This window comes from Mus pahari, chromosome 2, assembly GCF_900095145.1.
Source record: "Mus pahari chromosome 2, PAHARI_EIJ_v1.1, whole genome shotgun sequence".
NCBI classification, from domain to species: domain Eukaryota; kingdom Metazoa; phylum Chordata; class Mammalia; order Rodentia; family Muridae; genus Mus; species Mus pahari.
The window spans coordinates 152,455,076-152,472,612 of record NC_034591.1 but is presented as its reverse complement, the minus strand read 5'-3'; the positions used below and the strand labels follow the sequence as shown (position 1 = coordinate 152,472,612).

The window sequence follows — 17,537 nt, the reverse complement described above, 5'->3', positions numbered from 1 at the left end:
TTAAAAATATGAAATAAAATTAAATTAAACTTAAGGAGGAAGAGGAGGAGGAGGAGGAGGAGGAGGAGGAGGAGGAGGAGGAGGAGGGGAAACAAAGGCATTGAGATGAAAGGGATTGGCAAAAATGGCTCCAAAATTTTTATTTTTCCCTCCTCAGTGTTCAGTATGTTCTTTTAATTTCCCCTTAACCACTTATCCCTCCTTCCTAGTATTTAGCTAGATGTTATCTTTTAAAGAATCCTGGCAACATGGCCAGTTTACAGGGGAAATGAACCTGAAAAGCCAATGGTCTGCTTTTGCTTTTTTTCATGTTTTGTGATTCATAGTTGAGGTGTCTTTTTAATGTTTGTTCATTTGGTTTATTAAGATATTTTAGGGCTGGGGAGATGGCTCAGTGACCGCAGGGCTTGCATCAAAAGCCTAAAGACTGGAGTTCCTATCCCTAGAGTGGATGGGTGTCGGCAGCTCATCACTAGGTAGAAGGGTACCCGTTATAGGTGCAGGTTCTAGGTTTCATTAAGCATCTTTACCTTATTATTGAAGTTGGGAGAGGGACAGAGGATGATTCTGGACATCAGCACTGGATCTGCACAGGTACACACGTGCACATACACCAACATGCAAGGGAAGCCGCATGTACCTGTTCACACATGTGCCTACTGACATGCAAATGTGGACACACACACTCACATACACACACACACGCACACACCACGCCCTTGTGAAAATAAAAACATATTTTAGAACACATCAAAAGGAAAAGTTAAGAGATAATTTAAAGTATAAATATGTACATATTATTAATGTTTTTATAAAGAGGAGTTCTGTACTTAATGTCACTTCCTTAGAGTAATTAACTTGCAGCGTTAATTGACAGTTAATGGCTATGTCCACTGTATTTCAAATATGTGATTTATTTACCTTTTAAACTATAAACATTCCCAGGTTCTTTTGAAAGTAATCACTAAAAGGAGTCTGACATTCAGAATTAATTTTTAAAAGATTTTTTAAAATAAAGGCATATTGAAATCAGGAATGTGCATAGTTCCTTTTTTAAAAAAAAAATTTAATTCATATTGAATACACTGTAGTTGTCTTCAGACACACTAAAAATGGGCAACCTGTTACAGATGATTGTGAACCACCATGTGGTTGCTGGGAATTGAACTTAGGATCTCTGGAAGAATTGCCAGTGCTCTTAACCACTGAGACATCTCTCCAGCCCCAGGTTTTCATTCTTAATCGTGTGTGTGTGTGTGTGTGTGTGTGTGTGTGTGTGTGTGTGTATGTATGTATGTATGTATGTGTCTGTCTGTGCAGATGCCTGCCAAGGCCAGAATCCAGTATCCGAGTGCTTGAAGCTGGAGTTGTAGGTGGATGCGAGCTACCTAGCCTGGATGCTAGGGACTGAGTTTTAGATGTCTATAGACACAGAGTATGCTCCTTACCACCGAGCCATCTCTCCTCCTCCAGCCCTAGAGCTTAATTTTCATATCACACTATATTATAGTGAAGTGTTTATCAAATCCTCCTTAATAGTCTTATAATGTGAAGAACCCTTCGTTTTAGACTAGAGAAAGCTGAAAGTGAAGTGTAAGAGCGAATTGAAGTCTCCAGCATACCTTCGCTTGTTCCTTCTGCTCTGTGGTGTGGTTGTCTCCACGCCTTTGTGTGGACATGGGCTGGGGTCTTCATCTTCTTATGGCACTCTACAGTGAGTACACAGGAACTTTGTCAGAGCCTTGACAGGACAAGCAAGTGCAAAACAAAAATACGCGGTGCTCTTCTAACAAAATGTAACTCTGAATCCCACCCCCAGCTTCATGTGGGGAACACTGTGAGAAAATTAGAGCAATTTAAAAGTAATTAATAACTGATTACATATTGCGAATGCTTCCCTGATAACATTGAAAATGCAACAAAATTAAGCTTAAGGAATAGAGATGAGACTATATCTATATCCATATCTGTATCTATATGAAGTTTTCATAAAAGTGGTCATTTTTCTCTTCTCATCTAAAGCTTCTCTCCTTTAACTTTCCAGCTAACAGCTAGAACAGAATTACTTTTGTCTTTTGTTTTATATCTTGCTCTGTTATTTCTAATTCCAGCAAATCTTAAACCATATTTTGGATGACATTGAGTTTTTTATCACCAAGCTCCAAAAAGCAGCCGAAGCATTTTCTGAGCTTTCTAAAAGGAAGAAAGGCAAGAAAAGTAAAAGGAAAGGACCTGGAGGTGAGCCGACGGGCGAGCAGGCGGGCGGGCACGGGCAGGCGTGGGCAGGCACAGGTGGACAGAAGGGTTTCCTCATTCTAAGGCTGTTAGACTTGTGAATAAATGGGTTTCCTTACCCTAAGGCTGTCGGACCCCAAGCAAGTGGGGTTCTGAGACCCACCATGAGCGTGGGTCGGGGGCTTCCTTACTCTTGAGCAGTCAGACTGCAGGTGAGTAAGGTCCCTTACTCTTGGGCTGTGAGAACGACAGGGCTAGGTGAGCTTTGGTCCCAGTAACCAGCTGTGTAGCCCTGATCCTGGACCAAGGCCCTATAGTTTGGGGCACCATTGGAATTTTGTTTCAAGCTGGATATACCTTTAAGTCATGTGACTCCGAGATTGGGCGGTAGCCACCTGTCTGCAGTTTTCACAAGTACTTAAAAGTTTCCGCTCATAACCCCGATCTTTTCCGTAGAGTTCTTTCATTGTAAATATGGAACCTTTTTTAACATTAAAAATTGACTTCTTTCATTTAAGTATTTTAAACTACCGATGGATGTGAATCATATTGCAAATCCCCAAATTGTTCATTTACATTCAGAGTTACCTAGAAGCAATTTTGAAGCGTAGTGCTGAACTGCCAGTGTTAAAAATGTCTTAGAAACTGGGCCGGGAGTCCCAGCACTTAGCAAGCTGATGCAGGAGGATTATTCTTAGTTATATAGGATAACCTGGGCTATCAGACCTTGTCACAAAAAATAATAATACTAAATGAAAACAAATGGCTCTAAATGTATAAAAGTATAAACATAAGGGTAGTGTTTATATTTCCTCTGGCAGAAGGCACAAGTTGAATATATAAAAGAATGGTTTGCTCATGTCTTGTTCATTAGAGCTGACTTCAAATCTTCCTGTAGCTCCTGTCTGTATAGTAAGAGTGTGTGGCCTTCAGTGTTGTCCTGGGTGTAGATGCTTCGATGTTCTTCTCCTCCATGCATTCTAGGTGAAGCGTTCTGTGGTGTGTCAAGCCCCCTCTTCTGTTTGTTTGAGGGACTGTGCTCTCCTGCAGGTTATCCAAGCTCAGAACCAAACCCTCTGTCTTCTTTCTCGAGCTTACAACTACTTTGACTTATTTTCCCAATGTCATCTGTACAGATTTTTTTCCATTCTCATAATTGGCATCTACTGGAAATGGTCATCATTTTCAAACCAGCTTGAAAGCAGTTTTTAATCCCCTAGTCTTCTGTACTGTAAGGAGAACCAGTCAATCAATTATCCATCAATCAGTTAATCAATCAACAAACCTTTGAGAGAGTGTCTTTCACAGCTGATCTCAAAGTTGCTATAAAGCCAAGGATGACCTTGACCTCCTTCTGGTTCCGCCTCTCAGGTCGTGGGGTTACAGGTGGTTATTGCCACAGCCGATAGGACACCCTTGGGAGAGTTCTAAGTTGGAGTCGTCATACTCCTGCCCCGAAGTGCAAGTAATTCTGTGGACTGTCGATTGAAATGTCACTTCTTACGTTGACATTCAAGGCCACCTACAATCTAAACCAAGTCTCCTCTTGAATCTAACATTTCTCTGGGTTTATGTTGCTTGTTTTGCGCACACCCCATGTCTGTGTCACTTCATGTGTTGTTCTAATCTTATCATGTTATTTCCACAAACGGGGGAGAAGGTGGGCAGAAATGTTCAAATCCGTTCTTAAAAGTTGTCAGTGCATGCCTTTAATCCCAGCATGCAAGGCAGAGGCAGGCTGATCTCTGTGGGTTTGAGAGCAATGTGGTCTACAGATCTACAGAGTGTATTCCGGGAGAGCAGAGAAACCCTGTCTCACAACACAAAGCAACGACAAAAGTGTTTACTGACAAAACTTTCTGCTTTTCACGCTCCCCATTTCCCAAACAGTATACTCTCCTGCCGTAGCACTTAAATGCTACACCTGTTATACGTCTGATTCATTTCCTCTGTTATTTTTCAGGGGCATTAAAAGCAGGGCTTGTCACTTACTCAATTTTATAGCCTTTATAATGATCACAAGAATTCCTGGAACATAGGAAGGCTTCGAGTCATATTTATAGAATTGAATGAGTCACTGGGAGTGTCTAAGAGTAGAGGGATCCATTCAAACTTAGGATCTTCTTAATTTATTGGAATAAGGGGTGTGTTAGATAAAGGTCTACATCTGGAGTAATCTTCCAGTTGTGGACGCCAATGTGGTTTTTTTTCTCCCCCAATCAATAAACTTCCTTGTGAATCTGTTCTCATCCACCCCTGCTCTTTTTTTTCATTAGAGGGCGTTTTAACACTGAGGGCAAAACCGCCACCTCCTGATGAATTTGTTGACTGTTTCCAGAAGTTTAAACATGGATTCAACCTTCTGGTAGGTGTACTTTATTGATACATAGTAGAAGAAACAGATGGAAAAGATCAGAGTCTAGCCAAATATTCCTTTAAAAAATTAAATTAAGAGATACAGTTGTCCCTGTGGATTTGTGGGCGTGTGTTTTGATTGGCCTTTCGTGATAACCTCAGATTGAAAGGCATGCGTGACAAAGAGTTGTATTTCTTGGCTCTCCCTTCCCCTGCATTCACTCCATGCTGATGGAGCCTCTCTAAGGAGAAGTGTTAGGAAAGAAGTCTCCTTCCGTGTCTGCAATGGACTGTTCTTTGAGTATGCACCCTTGTGCTGTGGTGACGTATTTATTTTCTTTCTGTCACAGGCCAAGCTGAAGTCCCATATCCAGAACCCCAGTGCTTCAGATCTGGTTCATTTTTTGTTTACTCCACTAAATATGGTGAGCATTTATAAATGAGACAAAGCAATCGTTCTCAGTATCTTCCATCCAAAGATCTGAATTACTTAGGTCTGTTTCCTTGATTACCTTACCTGGGTCCTGGTTTTCGTAGCATGCTTGTTACCTCTGAATGTGAAGTTACGGCTGGGGACATGGCACACGTATGCACCCATTAGAATAGCAGCTTATCCAGAGCTAGCAGACAATGTTGGGTGTTTCGCTTGCAAGCCTCTCCAAGTTCGTCGTGCCACATGGCCATGGTGCACAGGCGTGTGTGCATGCCTGCAGAGTTTCTTCATAGGAAATCATGGCCTGTAATATCCCCTCTGCCAACCCAAAGAGCACAGCATTCTACTCCTTCTCTCCTGTTGTCATCTCTGAGTGTTTCCTGCCAATGCTTACAAGGCTGCAAGTTAAAGGTTCAGTGCCAAAGCTGGGCATGGTGATGCCTGTGTCTGCAGACACTCTCAAGTCTGCAGTAGAAGAGTGAGTTCCAGGCTAGCCTGAGTTATGTGGTAAGACCTTGTTTCAGAAATCTAAAGCAGCGAGCCAAAAAAGAATCGAGCCTGTCATGTTGGCTCACACTGTTACTTCCAGCACAGGAAGCTGAGGCAGGTGGATTGCTGTGAATTTGAGAACAGAGCAGGCTCCATGGAAAGTTAAAACTTGTAAACTGCAAGGAGAGAACTGGTCTGAAAAAAATCCAAAAGTGCAAAACAAAACAGAGACAATGGAGCGTGCTGTTCTGTTTGCAGAAGAGTCGGCACCCAACCTTTGCATCTCGTTTTCTTCTCAGATTCCCCAAATGCGTCTCCTGCAATTTAAAGTCAGTGGCATCAAAGGAAATTGAAAAATAAGCTTTATGGTGTACCCATGTAGTATGTCAGTACTGTGTAGATTGAGAACAGCAGGTACCAGGCAAACCCTGTTTTAGAATCATGCTGGCATGTAGGATTCCCAAAAGATGTAGCGCCTGCGTTGGACTCTGGGTGCTGGAGGAAGGGTCTGGAGGAGAACTAGAAAATCCAGTGTTTACAGAGGCAGAAAACAGCATGGCCTCCTCAGAGCCCCTGACCTGAGAGATGTCTCAGTCTAGAGCCACCCAAAAGAACAAAGCAAGCCCTCCTTCTTTGTACAACAGGTCTCTGAGCAGGCCAGATTGTAACAAAGTATCTATCTAGCCTGTCTGCTACTAGATAAGGAGGCTTCCTCAGCCAGGACAAGGCTCCTCAGAGGCGAAAGTGGAGCCCTGGTCTAACACACGCTTGTCATTGTTTTGCTTATCAAAGTGTGCACCTGTTTCCCGTTGACCGATAAATTGTCCATATCAAATCAAGGAAATATACTAGAATTGAATTCTGGGGAATGGGGGTACCACTTATCATTGTTCCTTTTCCTCTGCCCCTCCCCCCTCCTCTTCTCTCCCTCTCTTCTCTTCTCCCTCCCCTCTCTTCTCCCTCCCCTCTTGTCTCTCTCCCTCTCTCCCCTCAGGTCCTTTTCGGTTTTTATAAATCCTCACAGGCATAGCCTGAGCTGCTGACTGAAGGCTTCTTTCCCTCACCTTCAAAGAGTTCCGTTTAGACCCACAGTTTTCAATATTGGCATAATAGATTTGCCATTTGCAATTGATATTTTTAAAATAATAAATGGTTAAGTCAGCAAGTAAGGGGTTTCCACACTGCCATTAGTATTTTACTGGGAAATAATTGATGTGTATAGCCAGTATGTAGATGCTATGATGTCCTTAAACTATTAACTTTATTTATTAATATACCCTCATTCTGGATAAGTCAGTTTGAGAAGCCATTTTCATTCTATAATGTTATACATCAGATTTTAATTTGAACACATGAAAGCACTTCGTTTTGGAATTGATTTTTGTGTGTGTGTGTGTATAAATTTCAAGAGTATACAAATAATCATTGTCTTGCTAAAAACATTTGTTCTCCACCCAGGTGGTCCAGGCAACAGGTGGCCCTGAACTGGCCAGTTCGGTACTCAGCCCACTGTTGACAAAAGACACAGTTGATTTCTTAAATTACACAACCACTGCAGAGGAACGGAAGCTGTGGATGTCACTGGGAGAGAGTTGGATAAAAGTGAGGTGAGCACTGGAGAGCTTAGCATTTAGTACCTGGGATGCTCTAAGCACTCCTGTCTGCTGCACTAAACAGTAAGGCATTTATGTAAGATTCTGCATGAAGAACTATGTGTTACGGAATGAAGAACCTGATATTGCTGAAAAGCTTGCTGTCAGGTTGGCTCAGCAGGTTAAGTTGCTTGCTGCCAAGCCTGACAACCTGAGTTTCAATCCCCGAGACTCACATGGTAGAAGGAAAGATCTGACTCAATATAGTTGTGTTATGATCTCCAGATGCACACCATGGCATGTGTACCACCCCCTCGGCGCACACGCATGAGATGACTAAATAAATATAATTTTAAAAATAAAAATTAAAAGCGTGTTGCCAAGTAGAAGAAATATATTGTGTGTAGAAGAAAGGAATGGGACATAAGCAAACCTTGCCCCATTGGCACACACACACACACACACACACACACACACACACACCAACACGCAGTTCATGCTCCGTGGTCTCCCATGCATTTTATAGAGATGGGTTGATAGTTCTGTTTCACAGATGAAGAAAGAGGGCTCAAAATGGTTAACTCATTGACCTAAAGTCACACAATATCTTACGTGACAACACTCCAGCGTCAGGGTTCATAATCCGCTTGCTCAGTGGCCTTTCAGTGGGATATGTAGAGTGTCTGTAAACAAGCAGCAGTTGACAGAGAAGCAGAAAAGGCAAGCCACAGTGAGAGTTCAGAGCTGCAGGAGAAGGGCGGGACTCTGGGGGGGTCCATGTGGAAAGCCTGGAAGAGGAATGGTGAGGAAAGGAGGTCTCCCGAGGAGAGGAGAGCAGGTTGGCTAGGAAGGCTCCAGCTAAGCCCCAGATTCCGAAGGCACTGGAAAATGACCAACGTAGGTTCTCCTCCCCCACCTTTCTCTCTTCCTCTAACTTTTGAGATAGGTTTTTGCTAAGGAGATCCTGCAACTGTCTGCTAGTTAGGTCTACCATGGCCAATGGCAGAAGTAGCTATAAATGGTCCAGCACAGGATCCTTAGTAATCAGCCCTCTCTGGGGGAAGAACTATCACCCACTGGAAAAAAAGATGTGGGGCTAAATTTAGAGTCATCGTTTGTCAATAAAGAGATGGAGAAGGACAAACCGTTGCAAGAGCTGACACCTGCCAAGACAGGCTCCTCGTACAGCAGTTTCCAGCTTCATGTGATGCCTTTTTAGCGTACTTTATTTGACTAAACCTTTCTCTTTTCCTGTGCAGAACAAATCATTCAGTGTAGTGACCAGTTACCAATTAGTCTCTGGAAGTTTGCCCTTGTCTGCCCGGAGGGCTAGTCTAAAAGATGTGGACCAATTTATCACTTTTTGCTTATATTGAAATACACACAAGGCAGTCCCACTGGACTTTGGCTACTGCGTATGTTAGAATACAATTTGTAGTCTGAAATTCCTTAAAGTGGTACATACTATTTTTCATGTTGTAAATCCAATTTGTATTTATTTGCATACTTAATTATAATACCTGTGCATCACTAGATCATAATCTATATTTTATTATGGTATTTATATCTTCTTTAAAAGATTTGTTAGGTTTTATTTTAGGTCTATATGTGAGTGCCTGTGTGTGTATATGTACCACAGGCTTGCCTGGTGCCCATAGAGGCCAGGAAAAGGTATTGGATTTCCTGGAACTGAAGTTACATGTGGGTGTGAGGACCTAAGCTTGTGTCTTCTGGAAGAACAGCCAGTGCTCTTAGCTTCTGAGCCACCTCACTGGCTCCTGTTTTATATCTTATGCTGTATTAAAGCGGTTTAGATATGTTTTAAAATGTTAGATTTATGTGGTTGTGATGTTATGACAAGCCTAGGCTGGGTTTTTTCCTTCCATAAGGCTTACTAAACCTGTCACATCTCAGAATACAAAAGGTGCTCTGGGCATTCAGTGACTTTGTTTTGAGCCCTATCACAAAATCAGAAAATTTAATGAGAGTTTAAATAGCTGCATCAAAAAGAAATATATAGCTAGCGTTTAACACGAGGCCGCGGTCACTTCAGATCCACATCAAGGCTATTAGGTAACAAGTGTGGGATTTAAAAACACATGAAAGGGAAAAGGTTCGAGAAAGCACCAGATCATTTGAATAAAAGGCTTCATTTCCTCAGAGCAGACCCATCCCATCAGGATATGTCAGCCGTGGAAAGTGTGGACAAGAATGCAGTGGGAAGCAAACTGTGATCTCGGCCTCAGCCACTTCTGCGCCTTGAGATGGGCCCAGAGCTTGTGTGGACCGGCCTCTCAAGGGCGTTGGCTGGTGACTTGTGAGGGACCAGGAGCAGTGTGAATCGGCCTCCTGAGGGCATTGGGTGATGAGTGGGGTGTTGACTGTGACCACAGATTAGTTGATGTTTCTTACTGACAATGAAGCTGGTGCATTTGATTTATAAAACTGGTCATTTGCGTCATTTTAGGGAAACTTTGTAGCTTTGGAAAGTCACGCACCTTCAAAATGGTCTTGGATGTTTCTATTTTCAAAGATCCCTCACTGTGGGAGAGATGGACACTGGAGAGTTTCTTAGATGCCCCACACTTTACATACTTACTGCCTTTCTATTGTCATGCACAAACATTAAACATCCTACACCCATGCTGTGCATCAGACTTCAGGGAAAGTTAAGCACACGCAGAGAAACTTGGAATCTGCGGTCATACTGCCAGGTGGAATCGCTCTTCCAGTTTATTTGTTTGGACCACGGGCATAAATGGGTTTCCTCTCCTCTCCTGAGAAGTAGAGTTGTTTTGGGTAGAAGAGAACCATGACTGAGGACACATTATTTAACATATAAACTCGACGTTCCCCTCCAGAGCAGAGTGGCCAAAAGAACAGTTCATCCCACCTTACGTGCCGAGGTTCCGCAACGGCTGGGAGCCCCCAATGCTGAACTTCCTGGGTGCACCCACGGAGCAAGACATGTATCAGCTGGCTGAGTCCGTGGCCAACGCAGAACACCAGCGCAAACAGGACAGCAAGAGGATGTCCACAGAGGTAAGGATCCATCACGTCTGGTCTCAGTGGATGCCGTAGTAGTCAGTGGGGGTCAGCACTCCCTGAAGAACGTTCTAGAACCAGGAACTAGATGTCCCCACCTCCCGCTGTCCCGAGTTATCCCTCAGTTCTTCCTTGTGTTTCTGACCACTAGTGAGATGCTTCTCTTCCCCTGTCCCTTTTCTCTGTCAGGAGCTGGCCCACAAGCACTGTCTAACTGTTTTACCTTCAGATCTTTAGACTCTCAAGGCAGTTCCCCTAAACAGTTCTTAGGATCCTGCTGATTCTAAGCAATGTTTTCATGGTGCTGCGATCCCTCCCTCCTCCTTCCTCTTCCTGTCTTCTCTCCCCACCCTTCCTTCCATCATTCTTCCCTCCCTCAATTCTACTGCTCTCTGCCTCTCTGCCACCTTCCTGTCTCCCCCCCCCCCATGCTGTAGCTACAGCTTCTAGTCTCTCCTGCTCCCTTCTTCCGTTCTGATCTTCTGAAGTGTGTAGAGGAGCCACCTTTGTGTGACCTTCAGTCTTCTGATAACTAATGACCACAACCGCGTTGCGCCTGCACAAGGTCATACCGTGGACTTTATCTTTCGGTTATTGATTAAGTTTTAGAGTATAACCCTGTCTTCGGAGCAAATGAGAGGAATGAGATTGGGTATGCTATCATGTGCATTAAAATGACTTTTTGTGGGGGGGGGTTGTTTTAAACCCTTTTGGAGAGGTCAATTGAATAGTGTTTAAAACTGAACCAGTTGCAAATGGGATGGATGCTCAGGGGACACATAACCACACAGGTGAAGACTGGCGTAAAAAGGCAGCAAGGAATGGTGGCTTGGTTCTTCTGAAGTCTGGGTCATTCATTCTCCCTTTAAAATGTCTCTGATGCGTGGGTTTGTAACGTGGCAGACACAATAGGAGGAAAGGCATTAGCAAACCACAGCACAGTGGCCACTTTTAAGGAGAACATACCCGTAAGTTAAATTGCTTAAAATTGTTCCCTTAGATGGGTGATGCTATGTAGAAAATGTACTGTACTCTGTGGGCTGGAGAGATGGCTCAGCACATACAGAGCCTGTGTGTCAAAGCAGGAGGACCTATCACCCAGTTCTAATCACCCAGCCATCAGGATAAAATCAGGCATGGTAGTGTGCACCTGAAATCCCAGAACAGGGGAGGCGAAGGCAGGCTGATGCCTGGAGCTAGGCAGTGAGGTTCTCATTCAGAGGGCAACTCTGAGACAGTGAGGTTCTCATTCAGAGGGCAACTCTGAAGAAGGAAAAAAAAAAAGGTAGAAGCACTGAAGGAAGGCCTTGATGTCAACCTCAGCAACATCCACATACTCATATGCCCATAAAAGGCAGTCTGCTACAATCCAGAACAACATCCATGTACTCATACACCCATAAAAGGCAGTCTGCTACAATCCGGAGCCTTTGTAACTAAAACTAACTAACGTACTTGTTTGAAGTTCTCTTTCTGTGAATGTGACTGTTTTCCCTCTGGTTGCCTTACAAGGAAGACTAGACTTCACACCTGGCCTTTCCTCTAAATGTCCGATGATGGTGACCTCATACTGGCTGAGGTGCATATGTCCCTGTCTCCGGTTGGCAGTTCAGACCTCGTGACTCTGAATTTTCCTCCCATTTAGAAAACAGCCGCACTGTTTAGGGAAGGAACTGATGCGTGCACACAGGAAATGGCCGTTCATTTGGTGTTGCCATAGTTACTTACAGCTGTTTTCAAGTCATGAAACTGTCCGTCCTGTGGTATTCTTACCTTATGCTGGAACATGTACCACTTAGTAATTTGCGCCTTGGAAATTCACACCTTTGTGAATTCTTTCACAGTGCTGTTTAAAGAGGGTATGGGATGTGTATTCTGGGCTGTCAGTGCCTATGTATGTCTACTCTGAACACGTAATTTTAAAAGAATTACTGAGGGTTCTCCCTTGTCATGAGCTGTCACTTTCCTGCTGTAAAAAAGTTTCCCATTTTATGATTTAAGTGCCCATTCAGAGGCTTACAGGAATGGAAGGAAGGCTGCCTTGTGTGCCAGGTTGAGATCTTCCATGAACAGCGTAGACGATGGTGACTTCAAGTGCATGAGTCATGTGATCATAGCAGGGAGAGAGACTTTATTATATTTTATTGCTACTGGAATATACGCACTTGCAGCACATCTTGAGCAAATTTAGGATCTGGTGCCTTTGTTTGTAATCGAAAGGCGTAGGTAATGATGGGTGTGGGCAACACCATCAACGTCCCTGCCTCCTCTGACCCTGCAGCAGGCTGTGTGGTCACCGCTTAGTCACCCTCCTTCCTTATCTCCTTCCCCTTGGCATGTCCAGTCATTCTCAGGACCTGTGACTTCATCCTGGCCAGGAGCTGTTCTGACCAAGAAACAGGCAAAAGGTGGGGATGACTCCTGGAGTTTCTGGTCCTAGTTGCTCAAGACTTTGATATATATATATTTTTTAATTACCTAATTTAATTCAGCATCTCTCCTGACTCCCCGGGGAAGGGTTAGTGTAGCTGACTGACCCTAAGTGTTTGTGAGGATCTGCTCCCCGACGTATATTCCAAGTGGGTATCTAACTGTGGATTTTGATATCCACACTGGCCCACTGGAGACGTTGTCTGTGAATGAAGTCAGCCTCCTTTCTACCAACCCTTCTGTTAGAATTCGCCATTGTACTATTCAGCTTCGATGCTTCCCAAATCTTCCCAGGTTCAGATAGGCTGTCCCAGTGAACCCAGAAATAGTAGAAACTCCAGGAAATTCTCCTGCCTCAGTATCCGTCGCACTCTCCCACATTTTTTTTTCTTTTTTAACATACAGAAACAATGTGAAGGCTGTTTTGGTTGTTTTCCATCTGAGCATGTGGCCCCCATGCCTTTAAAGCCACCATGCTCAAAGGTCACCTACTACAAGTTTCCCTTGGGAGCAGCCAGTAGATCATAATAGTGTCAACCACAGCAAAAAAATCTGGTTACAGAATTATCTTCTCCCGGACTCTTGACTAACAAGGTCAAAGTTTTTTGTGTATATCTGTTTCCTGTTATAGTATTAACAGTACAGCCATTTGTAACAATTTTAAAATGGTGTTTGGGGTACTTTTTAAAATGAAAAAAAAAAGTAGAGTGATATGATTTTCTTATAATAAAAAGCAAAGAGTTTTCATGTGATAATATGATAATACTAACTTCATAGGAGTGTTAAATGTGTTCCTTAAACAGGGAGCAAAGGTTAAAGGTCATCCTCTAATTCCATTGTTCAGTGTTTATAGTCTGTCTAAGATTGAAAACATTTATTGTTGAAATCCTTCGGGAAAGATCTTCCTGGTTTTATATCTAGGATTTTGAGAATTAAGATTTACCCTGTATGCTAACAACAAAACCAAACCACCCTGTATCCGCATAATAACTCAATGAGCAATTCTGCGACAGTTTAGGGCAGGGTTCTGGTTGACTGACAGGGGACTCCTGCCAGCAGCCACTTGGTGACACTCCAAGTATTTCTGTCTTCTAGCATTCCAGTGTGTCCGACTATCCTCCGGCCGATGGGTATACGTTCAGTAGCAGCATGTACCACAGAGGACCGCATGCGGACCACGGGGAGGCTGCCATGGCTTTCAAGTCAACTCCTAATCACCATGTAGATAGGTAACACTCCACAGGCGCCATGTGGCGTACTCTGGGTAGCTGGGGGTGACTCTGGCTAGCGGGAGGGTGCTCGGGGTGATGGGAGGTGGCTCGGGGTGATGGGAGGTGGCTCGGGGTGACGGGAGGTGGGGAAGAGGGTGGGAATTGCTTTGTTCTCCTAAGGTTTTGTCTGTCTGTCATTGGATAAGATGTCTGTCATTCCTCACAGACCTGGTTTTGATAGGCAGGAGAGTCGGGACATCTAGTCTGTAATTCTCAGTGCCAGTCCCCCTGGCTGGCTTCTGCTATTTTAAAAGATACTTCTGACGGTGGTCTGTACAGTAGGAGGAAGGAGCTGTCTTTGAACTTTGCTGGCTGTTCCATTAGTCCCCACCAGAGAATCTCAGAAGAGCTCCCCTGGCTGAAGACATGATTCAGTGAACAAAGTGCTTGCTGCCCCGGGCATGAAGGCCCCAAGTTTTGATTCCCAGAACTTACTTTAGCACTTGTCTGTAAGCACAGAGGTCCTTCAGTGAGATAAGAGCTGGAGATAGGATCCCTTGAAGCCAGAAGGCCAGCTAGCCTAGTATGCAGTGAGGGACCAGAGACCCTACTTCAAACAAACTGGAAGGGAGGGACTAAGCTCTGTGCCCGTGCTGTGGCTGTCACTCACCCACACTCACTTCCATGACAGTTTCCTCAAAGAGTGTCCCAGCCCACTGGAACCTGGAAAAGAAACAATTTCTACCTTTTCTGCATCTAGCAAAGACTAAAAACAAAATATAAAAGCTAATGTAACCCCTCTTGTAGACAGACTGTTAGAGTCATTAGGTGTGGCAGCATTCGCCTGTTATCCCAGTGCTTGGGTTGACTGAGGTGTGAGAGTGGTGAGTTCAGGGACAGGTAGGGTGTGATTGGCTAGCCTGGTCTATGGCGTGGGACTCTCTTTCTATCTCAGTCCCTCTCTTGGTCTCTCTCCATCCATGTGTGTGTGTGTGAACGTGTGTGTTTGCCCTACATATAATTAACTGTTTAAATAGAGGCAGTCCAGGGGAAGTAGAGGGACACATATCCACTTGAGATGGAAGGTGTCCCAGGATGCATTTCTTCCTCCATAAGGAGCTTCCGTGTGTTATTTTCCATTAGAATCTGAGGTACTGCTGGGATGGAGCTCAGTCTGTTCATTGCTTTGCTTGCCCAACATGCATAAAGTCCCAGGTTTAATCCTCAGCACCACAGAAAACCACCAGGGGCACGTGCCTGGAACTCAAGCACTTGGAGGTGGGTCAAGAGGGTCAGAAGTTCAAGGCCAGCCTGGGATGTATGATGCCCTGTCTGAAAAACATTGGTGGAGCTTTGTTAAGGACAGCAGAGGTTGGTCCCTGGATGTTATAGAGTGTAACATATTAAACTGAGTTCAAAGAAAAGTCAGCAGGGAAGTATATATTTTAAAATTGCCAACATATGAACAATTCTTAATTATTTAAAAAAAAATAGTGAATATGGAGGTGGCTCAGTGGATAAAGCACTTGCCCTGCAAGTGTGGGGAAGGGGGTTCCGATGTTTAGAACCCATATAAAAGCTGGGTAGACGTGGAGGCCGCTTATACCTCTAGTATCTGGGAGACAGAGGGAATCCCCAGGACAAGCTGGAACTGATGCGCTCTGCTTTCAGGGAGAAGCTCTCCCTTCAAATGTACAGTGGGCGATGATAGATGAAAACACCAGATATCCATGTCCATAAGCATGCACACACATGTGCATTTATGTGTGTTTCGCCTTACATGTACACATGCACTGAGCTCCATCAGTCTTTAATAAGCACAGATTTGGTGCCTTGAATGGCTGAGCGACTGTGTCTGACACTGCAGTCCCCAGAGTCTGTAAGGTAGAGTGTTACCCATGGTTTAGCCTCTGCCTTGGACTGTGGGGGTATGACTCAGCGTCCTTGTGAGCTTCATGGGCTCAGGGCAGGGTGGGGGCAGGGGGGGCTGTGTCTTTGATTTATTCACTCAACCATATCTTTAAAGATTGACTCAGAAAGTTAAAGTAGAGCTCTTATTGGAAATTAATGAAACACAACGTAAATTTAGAAATCTACAACAGAGACAAGAATTGTATGAACTTTAAGGATTAACATTATGATTGAATTCCAAATTTGCCTTTGAGTATGGCCCCGAGTTCAAGGCTGGTGTAGGATACACGATGAGTTCAGACCAGCTGTGGCTACAGAAGGAGATCTGGCCTCAAAAGCAAAATTAAAAACATAAGGAAACCACTGAGCAGATGCAGAGGCACCAGGAACTTAAGTGTTTCCCTGCCTAACCAGCCACACCAGCTTAGTCAGGTACAGCCTTTCAAAGGCAAACAAGCCTTGTGGCATGATGGGTGATTTGGCCAAATAAGAGATACTCACTCAGCACCTACTGCATTTCTTGCATGTAGAAACAATCACGTTTAATCATAACTGTAGCAGTAATTCAGGGTCCTTGTGGGTATCACATCAGATCAGCATTTTCTGATGGCTTTTGTAATAATGATATATTTTCTTCACAACATAGAACATCAGTGGTCCTAACCATGTCCATCCATCCCAGTTTATATTGATCCCAGCTGAGCAATGGCATTTGGATAGAGTTCTTTATGTGGTCTATTTCGACCCCTCTGTAGCTGCTGTCTCCCTGTATGCACTGCCATGGTTGGCTAGAGCTTGTTAATATACTGATTCAGGTAGACCCAGATAGTTGCGGGACATTTTCTGTTCTTTCTTAGAATACAATCTACTCTCCCCTTATCTGTGGTGGTTCTGCAGATTACCGAAGAGAGAAACAGGGAAAAGAAAGGGTAAAGAGTGGAAATTACTATTTTCTTAACTTTTGGGATAGGCAGATCTCTTTAATCCCCCAAATAGATTCTTAATATAATATAAATCTATAAGCTAGCTAACAACAGAGCTATCACAGCAGAGAAGGAATGTAGAATCTGAGAATTTAACTGGCTTTAAACTATGATTATTCCATAGCATATTAGTAGCATAAGCTAGGTGTTGTGGTTCATACCTGTAATCTCAGCAATCAGGAGTCTGAGACAAGAGGGTCCCAACGAGTTCGAGACAGTTCTGGGCTATGTAGTGAATTCTACACCACCCTGTATTAGAGTTTGAGACCTTATCTTAAGAACCAAACCAAGCATGTATAATGTATAATGATTAGTGACCATAATTTTATTTTTATTTTAATATACTGAAAACAGCTGGTAGTTGGCACAACTTAAAGGTCTTCCTTTGTCGTAGTCCCTGTGTCTGATGGAATGAGAGCCCAGGCCTCATTCTGCAGGCCTGTAACAGGGCTGGCCTGTTTCTGTAGCTGGCCCAGGTATGACTCGCCATGCCAGAGGACCTGGGTGGATGACCATCTTTAGTCTCAGTCTATTGATTTTTTTTTCATAGAGATTTATGAGATGTAGAAACGGGATTGGAGGAGGTCGGGGAACAGGATCATTCAGACTCTGTGTTACCATTTTACTGTTGAACCATTGTGCCAGAGATGAAGGAAATATGAATACTCTTTAATGCTTGACATTTCATTATACAGTGTAAAAAAGTAATGTCAAATACTTTGTTAAATCTGCTAATGCTGATTATTAGAAGTGGCATTTGTTTTTTTAAAGAAAATATCTTTTCTAAAAATGGAGCCCATGCATCAGTGATTATAATTAGATTATAATTTTTTATTTATTATTTTTTATTATT

General features: G+C 43.6%; 1 protein-coding gene across 5 annotated transcripts in view; it reads left to right on the top strand.

Moving 5' to 3' along the window:
- Eps8 (epidermal growth factor receptor pathway substrate 8) overlaps positions 1 to 17,537 on the top strand; it is a 165,881-nt gene that overhangs the window by 123,701 nt on the left and 24,643 nt on the right. For all 5 annotated transcript variants that reach the window (XM_021189969.1, XM_021189967.2, XM_029534910.1 and 2 more), the window contains 6 exons: positions 2,112 to 2,238; positions 4,512 to 4,600; positions 4,941 to 5,015; positions 6,971 to 7,119; positions 9,966 to 10,146; positions 13,675 to 13,808. In XM_021189969.1, the coding sequence (XP_021045628.1) occupies positions 2,112 to 2,238; positions 4,512 to 4,600; positions 4,941 to 5,015; positions 6,971 to 7,119; positions 9,966 to 10,146; positions 13,675 to 13,808 (755 nt within the window). The remainder of the gene's footprint in view (positions 1 to 2,111; positions 2,239 to 4,511; positions 4,601 to 4,940; positions 5,016 to 6,970; positions 7,120 to 9,965; positions 10,147 to 13,674; positions 13,809 to 17,537) is intronic.